At 32.5% G+C, this 14,672-nt stretch overlaps 2 protein-coding genes across 5 annotated transcripts in view; one reads left to right on the top strand and one right to left on the bottom strand.

The window, feature by feature from the left end:
- LOC118189867 (ATP synthase F(0) complex subunit k, mitochondrial-like) lies at positions 1–6,739 on the bottom strand. Of its 2 annotated transcripts, none has more exons than XM_085810435.1 (3): positions 6,616–6,739; positions 2,407–2,498; positions 1–176 (listed from the first exon to the last, which is right to left on the bottom strand). In XM_085810435.1, exons 2-3 carry the CDS (start codon positions 2,494–2,496, stop codon positions 102–104), a joined length of 165 nt encoding a protein of 54 aa, XP_085666561.1. In that variant the 5' UTR covers positions 2,497–2,498; positions 6,616–6,739; the 3' UTR covers positions 1–101. The 2 variants fall into 2 exon arrangements, with proteins under 2 accessions (XP_085666561.1, XP_085666562.1); XM_085810436.1 differs by lacking the exon at positions 6,616–6,739 and adding an exon at positions 6,148–6,268.
- An 86-nt stretch (positions 6,740–6,825) lies between these two features.
- The window catches only part of LOC118180504 (tektin-4-like), a 40,214-nt gene continuing 32,367 nt past the window's right edge, over positions 6,826–14,672 (top strand). Inside the window, exons 1-2 of one of the 3 annotated variants that reach the window (XM_085810432.1) lie at positions 6,826–6,964; positions 8,068–8,178. In XM_085810432.1, coding sequence (XP_085666558.1) covers positions 8,078–8,178 — 101 coding nt within the window. In that variant the 5' untranslated portion in view covers positions 6,826–6,964; positions 8,068–8,077. Of the gene's footprint in view, positions 7,336–8,067; positions 8,179–14,672 lie in introns of all 3 variants that reach the window. The other 2 variants (XM_085810430.1, XM_085810431.1) reach the window with 2 other exon arrangements.

Raw genomic sequence — 14,672 nt, forward strand, 5'->3', positions numbered from 1 at the left:
TTGTATGTTTACATTTTATTACAACTCGACATAATCTTGCAGTTTTGACATTTTAATTTCATTACACTAGTGACAATATAGAAATTAAATGAATTTCAACTTTATTGCTTCTTTTTTGGCTTCAGGTACATATACAGACCAAGCAGAGCTAGAGCACCATATGTGGCAAATGTTATCTGCAATAAAATATTAAATGAGTAACATGCAAAAAATATTAAATCATCTATAAAATCAACTTATTTTGAACTGAAGGGTGTTTTAGTGCACAATTTAAAACTTTTGAATTTTAATGTTTAAGAATATATTTCTGCCTTTGTATAGCTTATACGAGGGCCATCCAGGAAGTAGATTACGTTTCCGTCTGTGTCCGCTAGGGGCGGGGCTAGCGCGGCCATCTTGGGGTCAGAGCGTTGCGCAGCTCAGTCTGCATCTAGCCGTGCTAGTGAGAGGTTCGTGCTGTGCTCCGTTCAGATACTGTGACGGTTTGAAATGTTTGCGTTAATTGAAAATCCCGCGAGCTGCGAGGTGCGCTCAGTAATAAGGTTTCTGACTGCAAAAAACTGTAAACCGATAGAAATCTATCGGCAGCTTCGTGAAGTGTATGGGGACAACATTATCACTGAAGGTGGAGTGCGTCAGTGGGTCATAAGATTTCAAAATGGCCGAACCAATGTTCACGACGAAGATCGAAGTGGGAGACCCAGCATAGTGACCGCCGAACTTCTCGAAAAAGTCGATGCTAAAGTCCGTGAAAATCGAAATTTCACAATAACGGAACTTCCTTTGAGTTTTCCACAAATTTCGCGAAGTTTGTTGCACGAAATCATCAGCGAAAAGCTTGGTTACCACAAGTTTTGTGCAAGATGGAAGGCAAGAAGAGGTAACGAAGTGGTTGAAGGCGCAGGCGGCCGAATTTTTCGACGAAGGAATTTCCAAGCTCGTACATCGCTACGATAAATGCCTTAATTTGTATGGTGACTATGTAGAAAAGTAGTATTTGAGTGTGGCTTTCATCTGTATATAATAAAATTTGTTTCCTATACTTTGTTTATTTTTTTATTCCAAAACGTAATCTACTTTCTGAATAGCCCTCGTATATAGCAATTATTTCCATATTTTAAAAGAAATTGATTTGAACATTAATAAAACTGATATATGAATACATATAACTAATAAAACTTTTAATGTATTTCAAATTATTGAAATATAAATAAAACACATAATTTGCTTATATATTTAAGAATCTAAAAACATTACTATAAGATATACTCCAAAGTTTTGAGTTAGTTATTCAGGAAAACAATAATGAAATATTTATTACACCTTATCAAAGTATTTATCAGAACATTTAATGTTTACAATTATTGCACACATTTTTAAAAATAATCAAACTATTGGTTTTTACTTGAAATACCTTTTTAAATGGTTTCATAAGCTTCTGTAAATGAAGAGAGTTTCTCCTCAGTGCCTTTTTTTGCCAACAAAAAGCAGTTTTTAGCCCAAATCAGCAGAGATTAAATAAATATTGGGAGGTTTAGCAGAACTATACCTTTTTGTGGAGGGAGGTAGGAATTCTACAGTTCTTATAGCTGGAACAGCAAGTACAATGTCTTGACATGAATACAATCCTCAAAGAACGAATTCTGAATTATTTTTTTGGACCATTTATCTGGCACACTTTATAAACATTTGAATATAATTCGACTGTAATTATATTTTATGTTGTTGACTTTAAGTTAAAATTTGGCTGCTTTAAGATGTGATTATGGTTTTGTTTTCATTAACAAATTGATTGACCGATGTTTCATTATCAGTCATATATATATACATGTATTCATATGATTAAAATTTCACTTTAATTTTAGATTCAGTAATTTCATTTTAAATTAGGAATCTCATTTTCAAGTTCTATTTATTTTTATGCTATTTCAGTTGATCAAAAATTTAATGTATGATCATTAATTGGTGGCCTCCTTAGAAAATTTAGATTAATTAAAATATTTTATATAGTGTAAAAATTATGCATATGTGTTATTACATTTAATGTTATCAAAATGATTATTCATAGTTTGGAAGAGAAAAGTTATAGTAGGATTTATTATTTCACCGTGTACCTTCCACAATCCCAGGAATAACAGTACAATTTTTTGTAACTTTATTTGTAACCTATAATTATTATTTTGTGATCCCCCTCCCCCAGATTAATCAGCCAATGTTTGTCTGGCCCAAAATCTAATCCACAGAGGCCAGTTAATCAGGAATTTAATTTATTATCATAGAATAAAAATGTATAGCAATTATTTCTTAACAAACTAATAAACATTCCAGATTCTTTTCCTCAAAGAAAGTTGGATAAGTTTCATTAACTCTCACAACTGATAAATAAAATTTTCACAGTATACATACATTTGATCTTCCACGAATGGTGTAGGTATTAAAGTATTTCTGCCATCCTTTGAATTGTGCTTCACTTGGCCCAGCACCACCACCAGCCATTTCTGAAATATATATATACAACTGTAATTTCAGAATAGGCAAACATTTTAGAGCTAAAGAGATATGATCATTTATTGTCATAATGAATTCATTTAAAAAAAATGTTCTAAGAGATTTAAACTTGTAACAATAGTATTTATTTAAAAATAAAACAATTTCATTATTAACAGTTCATTTTAAATTAAAAAGAAATACTGTAAATGAAGATTTAAATAGCTTCGATCACCTCTCAGTAAATTACGGTGACATTTAAAGATTCGGAAACTGATGCTCATATCAACACTATGGAAGGTACAAACAGTCTAGGATAAGAAAAGCTCTCACTAGTTAGTCTGCAGCTGTCTGTTGCCACAGAAACGAGCCTTGATCCATTTTTCGTAGGGGTGTCTTGAAGATTTACTTTTCAGTTTACCTCTCAGCTAACAGTGAGCAAAAACAAAATAACAATAAAGCAACCCTTGTTCGGGCCCTATATGAAATACACTAGCTCTGTTGCTATAGCAACTGCCAACCGCCAGACACTGTGGAAGCTGTTCTTCCCTAGACAGAGACAGTACGTGGGGTGTAATAAAAAGGGATTTTTTGAAGAAATGCCTCTGGTAGTAAGGAGGATATCACTGATTTTTACTTTTGTGAATTTATGTGGCGACGGCAGTATATAGATTCTAAGGCTGCTATCACACGTCGGTTTGTTTCAGAAGAGCAACTGTTTGGAACAATTTTTCTGCTTTGTCACGACAGCCAATCACCATAGATCGCTTTGGGGTAACACAAGGAAAACTGGTTTGCCATTACAAACAAGCTGATGGCATTCGAAGCTGATAGCTGATTGGTTGAAACTGAACAACTTGCAATTTTTTTGGAAAGGAAGGAAAAAGTAGCACGTCTTTCTTTCAATAGTAAACCAGGCACAAATATTGTTCGAAACAGTTATTTGCATGAAAAAAACATCATGTGATACAGGCCTAACAGCTGTTGGATACTGTTAAGCAATTCTGTGTACCACACACTGAAGATGGAAATTTCTAAATAAGGCAAGTTGATATTTGCTTTTTGTATTGTGCAGATTAGATAACATATACTTCCATTTTTATGTTATTCCCTTCTTTCATTTTGATTTAAAATGCAGTTTATTGAGATTATAATTTTTTAATGTTTTAAATATGTTTTGGATGCTATTTTACTTGGAAGGGAATGGTGCAAAAAAAAAAAAAAAAAAAAAAAAAAAAAAAAAAAAAATCCCCAATTTTCGTTAAGAGATACCCTGAAATATATTTTTCCCGCAACATTTTTTCGCATGTACTTTCTTCACATAAATTCCATATAATATGAATCTGGAGCCATGCCCCATTGTTTTATAATACAATTTACCCATTGAATATTTGCATCAGATGTAAGGAACACACATATCTCGTGTAATTGTTCCAATCCATTGCAGCATTTTTGCACATAGTATGCTATTTGCCAAACTATTTGATAGATATCAGTTCGTCAGCCCATGAATGCACAAATCTAATAGCAGTGATAAATGATATTCTGGAACCACTAAACCAATTTCTAAGATGGAGACCTTTTGGTTAGAGTAGACTGAAGGGTACGCCTTGTATTATCGCAAAGTTGTTTCATTTATTGCCAAGTCAAAGGAGTGCACAATGCCAAGTTTGTGCAATTCTCTGATGTCTTTTAAAGTGAAAATAGGTTGACGTGTACATGGATAAAGTCAAAGAAATGCACAATGCCTAGTCTGTGCAATTCCGTGATTTTTTTTAAGTGAAAATAGTTGAATGTGTACATGGATACCGAGGTTTGTGCAATTCTTTGACTTGTTACTTTGTCATTTGATAAACTAAAGACTTTTTTTTTTTTTTTTTTTTTTTTTTTTAACCAATGCAAATTAAAAAAAAAAAAACCTCAGTGAAAACGAACATGATGCTAACAGAAGAACACATGCTGAGAGCAAAAATTCAACACAATGCTAATATAAGAACACGTGGCCAGATATCTGACAGATTATATTCTGCTAATATCAATTAGCAATTCAATCTCAGGGCCACTATAACAAAGAAGTACCTGTATAATTATCCATTTTGTGATTTTCTCAGAAAATTTTGGAACGAACTTCCAAGACTTTTGTTACCTATGGAGTTTTAGAAATGCAATAAAGAAACTCAAAATCCTTTGTAAAAAGAATCTCTTCAGTAAAGCTTGGAATGAAGTTCAAAATCTCCACAAAAGTCATCTTTAATATTGTACAACAGGAAAGTTCTCCTTAAATGAAAATGTAAATAGACAAGATCTCGAAGAAAACTAGTGAAAATTTATGACATCAAGTTATTCTGGTTTGAATAATACACGGCATGATTAAAAAGACAAAAAAAGTAGTAAAAGTGAAGATGAAGGTGAAACAGCAAAGATCAACTATAATGGAATATTGAAATGTGCAAAAAGTTAAACTAAGAGAGTCAACAAATAAAATATGAATTCAACCACGTCTTATGACTGGAATGTTTGCCATGATATCCAAGAGAATGTCATATGATGGGAAGGGGTAATTTTTCCAGATCTAAGCTTTATTATCAGTTCAGTAAAGCCTAATCTAGCTTCTTAAATTAGGTAGTTATTTATTATACAGTATTCTAGGACATTTCTGGATCATTTATGTGCATCCTTGTATCATAGATAACCAGAAGTTCAAAACACATTCAAAAACAAGTTTAAATTTTTTAAATTCATTTAAAAATTCCTTTCCAAAAGAAAGATTAAAAAATGGATTTAAGAGGTACTATTAGGATTCTTCAAAGAATTTTCATCCTGAAATGCTAGTAAGGGCAGCCAGTACCTTTAAAATGAACTGTAAAAAATCATTAAATATAAAAATATTTAACTGAAAATAGTAATTTTAAAAAATACAGAATTTTCAAAAGTGTTATAATCCTTCTATTTTCTGTTGCAATTCGGTTTTAATCATTAAATTTGATTCATAATTACTTTGGCAAGAAGTAACACTGCAAATTGAATGGCAATTTATGCACTTCCAAATCGAAAAAGGGGAAGGTACTAGTTACGCTAATATTGAAGAAAATTTAATTTTTTATTCCAGGAATAAATGATGTAAAGTTTGAAATTAACCAGGAGATAGTAATTCTTGATAATGAAATTGCAATTTTACAGGTAGAAATAAATAGCATTTGCACCATGGGCAGTTTTAAATAAAAGACGTAAAAAACACAAGTTACCTAAGTTCAATATACATATCTAAAAAAATATCTGCATATGTTAATAATTAGCAAAAGCCTTAAAAAAGCATACACGAGTTCTATAGCAGTCTATGGAGTCTGCCTATTTCTTAAATATTGCTTAACTTCTCAAATACATTACAGAATACTGTGTAACTTCCATAAATAGTCAAAACTTAAATTAATTAGAATTGAAGTCTGCTACAATAATTGATCTTATCTTAGAAATTTAGCTAAAACAAAAATCATGAACTGCAAATTAAATTCAAGAAAGATCTTTTGCTTTAATATGTAATTATTCGAATAAGTTTAAAAAACCGTACATAACTTAGATATAATTATAGGGATTACACATAAAATAAAGACATATTCACTTGAGTCTGATTATATGCAATTTTACTTCCAAAGAACTCACCACAAATCTATCTCCAATTCACCATATAATCTCAGTAGAAATAAATATTTTCATGAAAGCCCGACCTTTTTACTCGAGAAGATTTAAAAAAAAAGAATCAGGTTTTTCTCAATATGAACTACACTATTGCACTAAAAGAAAGCAACATCTTGCGCAAACACAAGGCAAGTTTACTAAAATAATTAATCAAGGTTATTTAAAACAAGGTTAGGCAATGGAGTTGTCAAAAACAGGTTTCTAGTAAAATTCATATATACACAACTGAAGGACTACACATTTATAGACGAACCACACCGTATAAAGAATGTTGTGCTTTTAGAGAATGAGACAAAATGTATTAAATATATATTATCAGGAAAATAAACAACGGACTATTTATACCCTGAGACTACTTTTATATGACACGTTTATAGCACACATTTTTTGCGTAATTAAATCTTACAAGAATAACAATAATATCAAAATTACCTTCCAGAAATAATTTTACTAAAAATTAATTTTATCTTCAACAGACTTCAACGAAAGTCACTGAAAGTCACGAAGACTTCTCTACATACAGTTTTCACAAATAAGGCGTTGAGTGCACTATCATCTGCTGGTAGAATTACAAAAATATGAATTATATAATAATTGCTAAACAATATTGTTAATACAACATTAACGTACGTGTGATAATATTTGATTTTTACAAAGTATTAAAAGAAAATAAGCTAAAAATCGATAGTACATCGCCGATTTTATCCTTTAGAGAAATACCTGTTCGACAATAAGGAAAGCAATATTGGGGCACAGTACAGATTGTAAATGTAAAGGAAAGGTAAGCGTGCTGTGATCTATTAGGATTAGAAAAATGTATTTCTGTTCCCACAGAAAATTCCAATTAAGGCTGCACGTTGATCTTGTCCGACAACAAAGAACATAAGCTGTGGAACATGGAATTTATTTGTTACCATAGCAACAGAAAAGAACATGCTTGTCAGTGATATCATCATTACAGCACTGGTGGATATTTAAACCAGCTTGAAAAGTTGTATTTGGTATCTGACTGAAGATATTCTTTCCCTTACAAATTCTAAATAAAATTTAAATAATGACTAATCAAACAATTAATAAATAATTGTTCAAGTCGTCGGTAAATTAAGTTTTATAAAATATTTTTTGGAAGTTTTTCGATCTAGTTTTTAAAAGGTATGAAATTGGCAAGTGTTTTATATTATTAATAAAGAATGTATAATACTGTGTGCATTATTATGTACTGACTTACTTAGTTTTAAATAGAAAATTTGCAAAAAGAACTGCAGTATAGCCTAAAAACATATCTCTATTTTTATGTTATGATTAGTCGAAAATCAAGTTTGTTAGTAATTTGCATTCAAATTATTAGAAACAAAAAACACTTTTTTTTTTTCACTTTAGATGTAAATTAATAAATTAGGTTTTTAAAAATGTTTGCCATTATTTATTCCTATTTGTTCATATTTTATTTAAATTATTACTCATGTTTTATAGTAATATAAAAGAAAGAGCATTACATATAGCATGTAATGCTCTTTCTGTATAATCATATGTGATTAGATATTTAATATAATATGCATAATTTTTACAATATTTTAGTGCCTTATGTGAGTTAGTATGAATATATTATTGAAATATATTAACAAGTGTTAAAAACATTGTAATAATAAAATAATAAAATGAAGTGTTGAATGCATAAAAAATGTGCAGTGGATATCTATTTAATATGTATTAGTTTAAAGCTATTATTAAAAAATTTCTGTTTGTGTTAAATTTTAAAATAGCTTTAACTGATATACCTGTTAGTATTTGCAACATATAAATATTAAAATTCTGGTCTTTGATTTATAAAATAATGTTGATGTAGATTACTTGTTACCTTATCTGCAATGTTTTTTTAAATAGCTAATCAGCAATGAATACATCAACTCCTCAAATATTCAGTATTGATGAATGGTACAGGAACAATCAAAGGCGTTTTAATCAATCTGATGTTTCACGAGCAGAATGGTTCAGGTAAAAATAATTTTAATTCCTTATATAAAAAAAACATACATCTTTATTATTATTCCCTCCGTTATTTAAATGGTGCAAATACACTCACGTTTGTGAAAATTGCAACACCATGAAGGACTTACGCGAGTGAGCTGAAATTTTCAGGAAATGCAAAGTAGCGCATGATATGCAAATGATTAGAATTGCAAATCCGTAGCGCATGCGTATGCTGAGCAGCGCCCTCTGAACGGCTGATGGATCCGAATAAATAGACGGCTGTAGCGAGGCGTGTATGGTTATCGGTGGTTATCTGCTAGTGGTAAACGTTAACTCAATCTGTACTTATGCCTCGTCGACGAAAGAGAGCGAGATTTGAACAACTTACAGAGTTTGAACGAGGGAGAATCATCGGCCTTCGTGAAGCTGGATTGTCGTATCGTGAAGAAAATGCAAAGTGTGCCTCTCGTGTGCAGCGTAACAGCAGCACAGTGATGCGCGTTTGGAAGCAGTGGACGGACGAGTGTCGGACAACTCGGAAATCCGGGAGTGGACCCCAAAATGTGACGTCAGCTCGCGATGATAGACACCTGGTCCGCATGGCGCAGACGGACCGTACAGCTTCCTCTAGACAATTGGCAGCACTGTGGTCAATAGCTACAGGTGTTTCATTGTGTGCTTCATCAATTCATAGACGTCTGCTGCAGTGTGGACTGCGCGCACGGACTCCTTTATACAGGATCCCCCTAACGCACGACCATCGCCGCCTGCGGCTACAATGGGCCAATCAGCATAGAGACTGGCGTGCTGATTGGCAGCATGTCGTGTTTTCTGACGAATCCCGCTTTAATTTGTGGTACCATGATGGCCGCATTCGTGTCAGACGCTATGCCGGTGAATGCCACCTTCCGGAGTGCATTATCGAACGCCACAGTGGACGGACACCCGGAGTTATGGTCTGGGGCACCATAGCATATCATAGATGATCTCAATTGCTACGAATTGTGGGCAATCTGAACAGCAACCGGTATATCCGTGAAGTTCTACAGCCCGAAGCTGTTCCCTTCCTTCAAAGCTTGCCAGGCGCTGTATTTCAACAGGACAATGCCCGCCCTCATACTGCTCAGATTGTTAAATCCTTCTTTGCAGCACAGCAGGTACAGCTTCTTCCTTGGCCTGCGTGTTCCCCGGATATGTCGCCAATTGAACATGTGTGGGATGTCATTGGTCGGCGTCTTGCTCGTGATCCTCGTCCTGTTGCGTCTGCAGACGAACTTTGGGTACGCGTACAAACGATATGGAATGCTCTTCCTTAGTCAGACATTCAAACTTTGTTTGACTCCATGCCACGTCGTGTAGCAGCACTTATTGCGGCGCGTGGTGGCCACACAAAATACTGATTCTGATCTCTTGTTCTTGTTTGTTTGCTTTGAACATTTAATCATTTATTTGTACCACTACCACTCAACTGTGTATTAAATTGTATTCAATTATGACGATTCCTTCTTGGTGTTGCAATTTTCACAAACGTGAGTATATTATCAATAGATCATCATGGTGTAATCATTCGTCAATTGGCAATCCCTAGTATATTCCTCACTGCTTCATAAACCAAAAATTGTTATTATTTTTTGGGAAAAGGATGGAAATAGAATTGTCACACATAGCCTACTTAGAACACTTTATATGACAATAGGAATATAAGTGAGCATGGTTAGGACTATCAGCTGTATTGCCAATCTGTCAATAATTTAGGTGCTGTTTAAATAACAAGGGTTGTAATAATAAGAAAATACCTGAAAACATAATGATCGATATTAATAAATAATTTATAAATTAAAGAATAATCTCCATGTGTTTTTGTTTTTTTTTCCCTCAAGTTTCCTTAAACTATGAAATCTACATTAAAATAATTTCAACATACATTTTTTAATCATTGCATTAAAAATATGGGTACTTATCTTCTGCAATGGCCTTGGTAAGAATGTTGAATTGGCAGAGGAGCTTTATGGTTACCGAGCCAAGCATATGTGTTCTAGCATCGCCTTTAAAATACAATAATTTTTTGCTCATGCTCGTAGTTCATGTTTCTTCAGCTAGTAAAAATTTTTAGTTTCAAAATATAGAAATTTTTCAATGGTTATCAATCTGCACATATGCATTTCTTCTACCTTCAGTTTTAAAATATAGTAATTGTTCAATGGTTACCAATCTGTGCTTATGCATTTTTCCTACCTTCAGTTTTAAAATGTATAGTGTTACCAATCTGTGCATATGCATTTCTTCTACCTTGATTTTAAAATATAATAGATTTTTATTTGTGTTTATAGTTCATGTTTCTTTGGCTAGTGAAAATTATTGCTTTATATAGTAGCAGTTTTTTATTGCAAATATTTATCATGCTTACTGTTTTTCAATCTAATGTCAACTGAAAAGGAAGTTCTAGTTTTTTTTAGATGAAAAAATATTTTACCAAAATAAAGAATTTTTTTAAAATGGGCATAAAACGCAATTATATATTTGAAAAGAAACCATTTACCAATGTAGTATAAGCAGTTGTAAAAAGAAGAAAAGTCTTCATATTGAGAACTGGTTAAGTGGATAACATATACCATTTTGGTTGGAGTTGACTTTATCCCTTGTGTTATCGCGAAGTTGTTGTTTCATTTATCGCCATGTTGTTCCGTTTATTGCCAAGTTGTTTCATTGGTTAATCTTCAGATTATGGTAACTTGGCAATTTTTTGGCGAAAATTTGGCGACCAACCTTGCTACAGCAACCTGCTAGTTTTTTCTTGGACGGCATTTTGTTTTCACAAAGTAAAGGCATTTTTTTTTTTAACTCAACATTTTTTTCCAACAATCTGCTAGCCGAATTATGCTTATGCTAGAACTTTTATGGAACAAAAGTGCTTAATCATGACGAAGATTAGGTGTGAAATTGGGAGAAAGTGCAAAATCGCCCACTGTTTGCCGCGTTTTTAAGAATTGCACATACACGGTATCCATGTACACATTGACCTATTTTCACTTTAAAAAAAATCCCAGAATTGCACAAAAATGGCATTGCGCACACTCTTGACTTTATCCATGTACACTGCTAAAGTTCTAGCTAGTAACCTTTATCGCCTTACCAAAATGTCGCCAAACTACCTGTTACCATATTCCAAAGATTAGCCATTTCATTTATGGTAACCTGAGTAGTTGAATGTTATGGAAAACCTATTATGACGTAATCGTTTGCATCATTCCGGGAAATTTTGAATCATGCGATGTTTTGTAAGGGCTTTTGTGGTGTGTGCGGTTAGGAAATGAATTGCTTGTTTCATTGTTTAGACGGTAAAGTGGCTGAATGTAGTAAGATTAATTTGAAGTTTCTGTATGATTTGGAACAAAAAAGGGAAAGTGCATTAATTGACTGGTGTGTAATGAAGGTTTACTTAGTACGTAGGATATTTTTTACTCTTATTTTTGTGGATTTATGTGGCAATGCCAATATATGGATTCTAGTTCAGATAGTTTTAGGAAGTTTTTGTATGCTGTTAAGGAATTTTGGGTAAAAGTATAGTTTAAGGTACCCCTTGGCGAAACTTGGCGATTTTAACGGTACATGGATATTGATTTTGTGCAATTCTTTGACTCATTATTTTGGCTTGCGATTTTTGGTCACAAAGCCAAAATAACAAGACAAACAATTGCACAAAGTCAGTATCCATGTACACATTGACTTATTTTCACTTGAAAAAAAATCCTCGAATTGAACAAAAATGGCATTGTGCACTCCTTTGACTTTATCCATGTACACATCGACCTATTTTCACTTTTAAAAAAATTCCCGAATTGCACAAAAATGGCATTATGCACTCTTTTAACTTTATCCATGTATACATCGACCTATTTTCACTTTAAAAAAAATCCCAGAATTGCACAAACTTGCATTGTGCGCTCCCTTTACTTTGTCCATGTACACATCGATATATTTTCACTTAAAAAGTCAAAGGAGCACCAAATTCTACAATGTAGGCAAACAAAAATACATAATCTCAATAAAATACATTTTAAACCAAACAATAAAATAACATAAAAAAGGAAAAATATGTTATACATTTAAGCACTACCAAAAGCAAATATTCACTTACCATGATTTTCGAGTTCGCTTCGTACACCCAGAGCCACATAAAAATCAAAATATCAATCATACTCAAATGACTTTTTTCAAACCAGGTTCTGATCGGAACGCTTCACATAGTGACCATCTGAACCTTTCTTCCTATAAACCCATTCAAATCCATCTAAACGGTTTTTACGTTCGACTAGACGCATATCCTTCCTACATACAGGTCACTTATAATGGCTCCTAAGTAAACCTTCATTTACACTCCAGTCAATTAAAGCTCTTTTTTCCCTTTCGCTCCAAATCGTACAGACACTTCAAATTAATCTTACTACATTTAGCCATTCTATTGTCTAAAGAATCAAACCAACACACACCACAAAAATGCTTACGAAACATTCCATGGTTCAAAATTTCCCAGAATCATGCGCCCGATTACGTCACAATAGGGTTTCCATAACATTCAACTACTCAGGCTATGATAAATCAAACAACAACTTGGTGATAAATCAAACAACAACTTCGCCATAATACAAGGGGTACCTTAAAGTCTACCTGAATTTTGTGTACCACAGAGGTAAGTGGATATTTGCTATTTGTAATGCTTAAATGTATAATGTTAATGCATAATCCTTTTTTATGTTATTTTATTGTTTGGTTTAAAATGTAGTTTATTGAGATTATGTATTTTTTGTTTGCCTCTACTGTAGAATTGGGTGCTCGTTTGACATTCTAAGTGAAAATATATCGATGTGTACATGGACAAACTCAAGAGAGTGCACAAAGCCTACTTTGTGCAATTCTCTGATGTTTTTTTTAAGTGAAAATAGGTCAATGTGTACATGGATAAAGTCAAGAAAGTGCGCAATGCCTTTTTTTTTTTTTTTTTTTCAGTTCTGGGATGTTTTCTTAAGTGAAAATAGGTCAATGTGTACATGAATACCGAATTTGTGCAATTCTTTGTCTTGTTATTTTGGCTTTATGTAGTGGCGACACAAGCCAAAATAACAAGTCAAATACTTGCACAAATTTGGTATCCATGTACTGCCAAGTTTCGTCAAGGGGTACCCTAAAATATACTTTTACCATAATTTTTTATGGTGCTATGGAAATAAATAAAATTAACACAAAAATTTTAAAAAATAAAAAAACAGCACAGCGGTATGGCTTGCCATCACCTGGATCTTATTTAGCTGAGTTCCTGTTCAGGCACCAAGTCGGCCATGTGTTTATAATTAACAGCAACTCTGAACTGTGTCCACTGGAAAGAATTTATAAAAAATGACTTTTCCAGTGCATATGTTATTTTTTCATAAATTGCTAAAAAATTGTATAGGACTAAATAAATTTAATGCTTTAAAACTTGTATCATCTTTGAAAAATAACAAGCACAGTGAGTATTTTGCAATGAAAAACCATGATACTGACAGAGTTCAAACCATGATATTGACAGTTGCATATGTTTCTCACACACATGCAAATTGGTAACTGTTTGTTTTTTGCTAATGCTGAAACACCAAATCAGCATTCTTATCAAGGCCATTGCAGAAGACAAGCCCTGTATGTATAAAAAATGTATTTATAGCTGTAAAAATTTTTAAAGCAGCTAGGCACATAAAAAGAGCATTTTACCCAAAATTAAGATTTTCCCAAAAATTAATCATATCGCTGAAAAACTTTTCTATTAAAAATTAAATTATTCCTAATAATTTTTTTAAATAGTTCTAATTAATCATAGTTTTAATTTAGTTAATAATTTATAAATTAGTTGTATCAAATAGTAGTAGCATTATATTTTGTGTAATAATATACAGTCAAAAGTCGTTAATCCGGACTCGTCGGGACTTCGGCGATTCCGGATTATAGATCATCAGTTTAAATCTGGTAAGATGGCATACAGAAATTATAAAATTAAAAATATGAAACCATAATTTATGAAATAAAGAACAATTATGATCTAAAGGGTGTCAAAATTTACAAAAAAAAAAAAAAAAAAAAAAAAAAAAAAAAGCTTAATATTTATTTGTTTACTTTATTAAACATTTCTTTCAATGTAAGTTGTTTAAGTTGCTTCGTTTTTTATGTGATAATACATTCTCTTTAATTCTATAAACAGACATAATTTCTTGTTCAGTTACAAAGTTCCGCTGTTCAAGTCCTATAATTGCTGTGTCTACCGACTAATTTGTCAATCGAAATTTTTTCGTTTTCAATAACCTCTGTCACTTTCTTCGCTATCGGAAGCGAATTATAGTGACGAGGAATTTGATTTCAATCATATCAAAGACGGAGTACATCAAGATGAAATACTACATTTAGTAAGGAATTATAAGCCAAATAAAATAAAAACATCTGCCTTGAAGATAAGGATAGTGCTGACAGATCAACTTCCAATTCATTGCGCG

This window comes from Stegodyphus dumicola, chromosome 2, assembly GCF_044657685.1.
Source record: "Stegodyphus dumicola isolate Sdum_Otavi_A_Nest chromosome 2, ASM4465768v1".
Lineage (NCBI taxonomy): Eukaryota > Metazoa > Arthropoda > Arachnida > Araneae > Eresidae > Stegodyphus > Stegodyphus dumicola.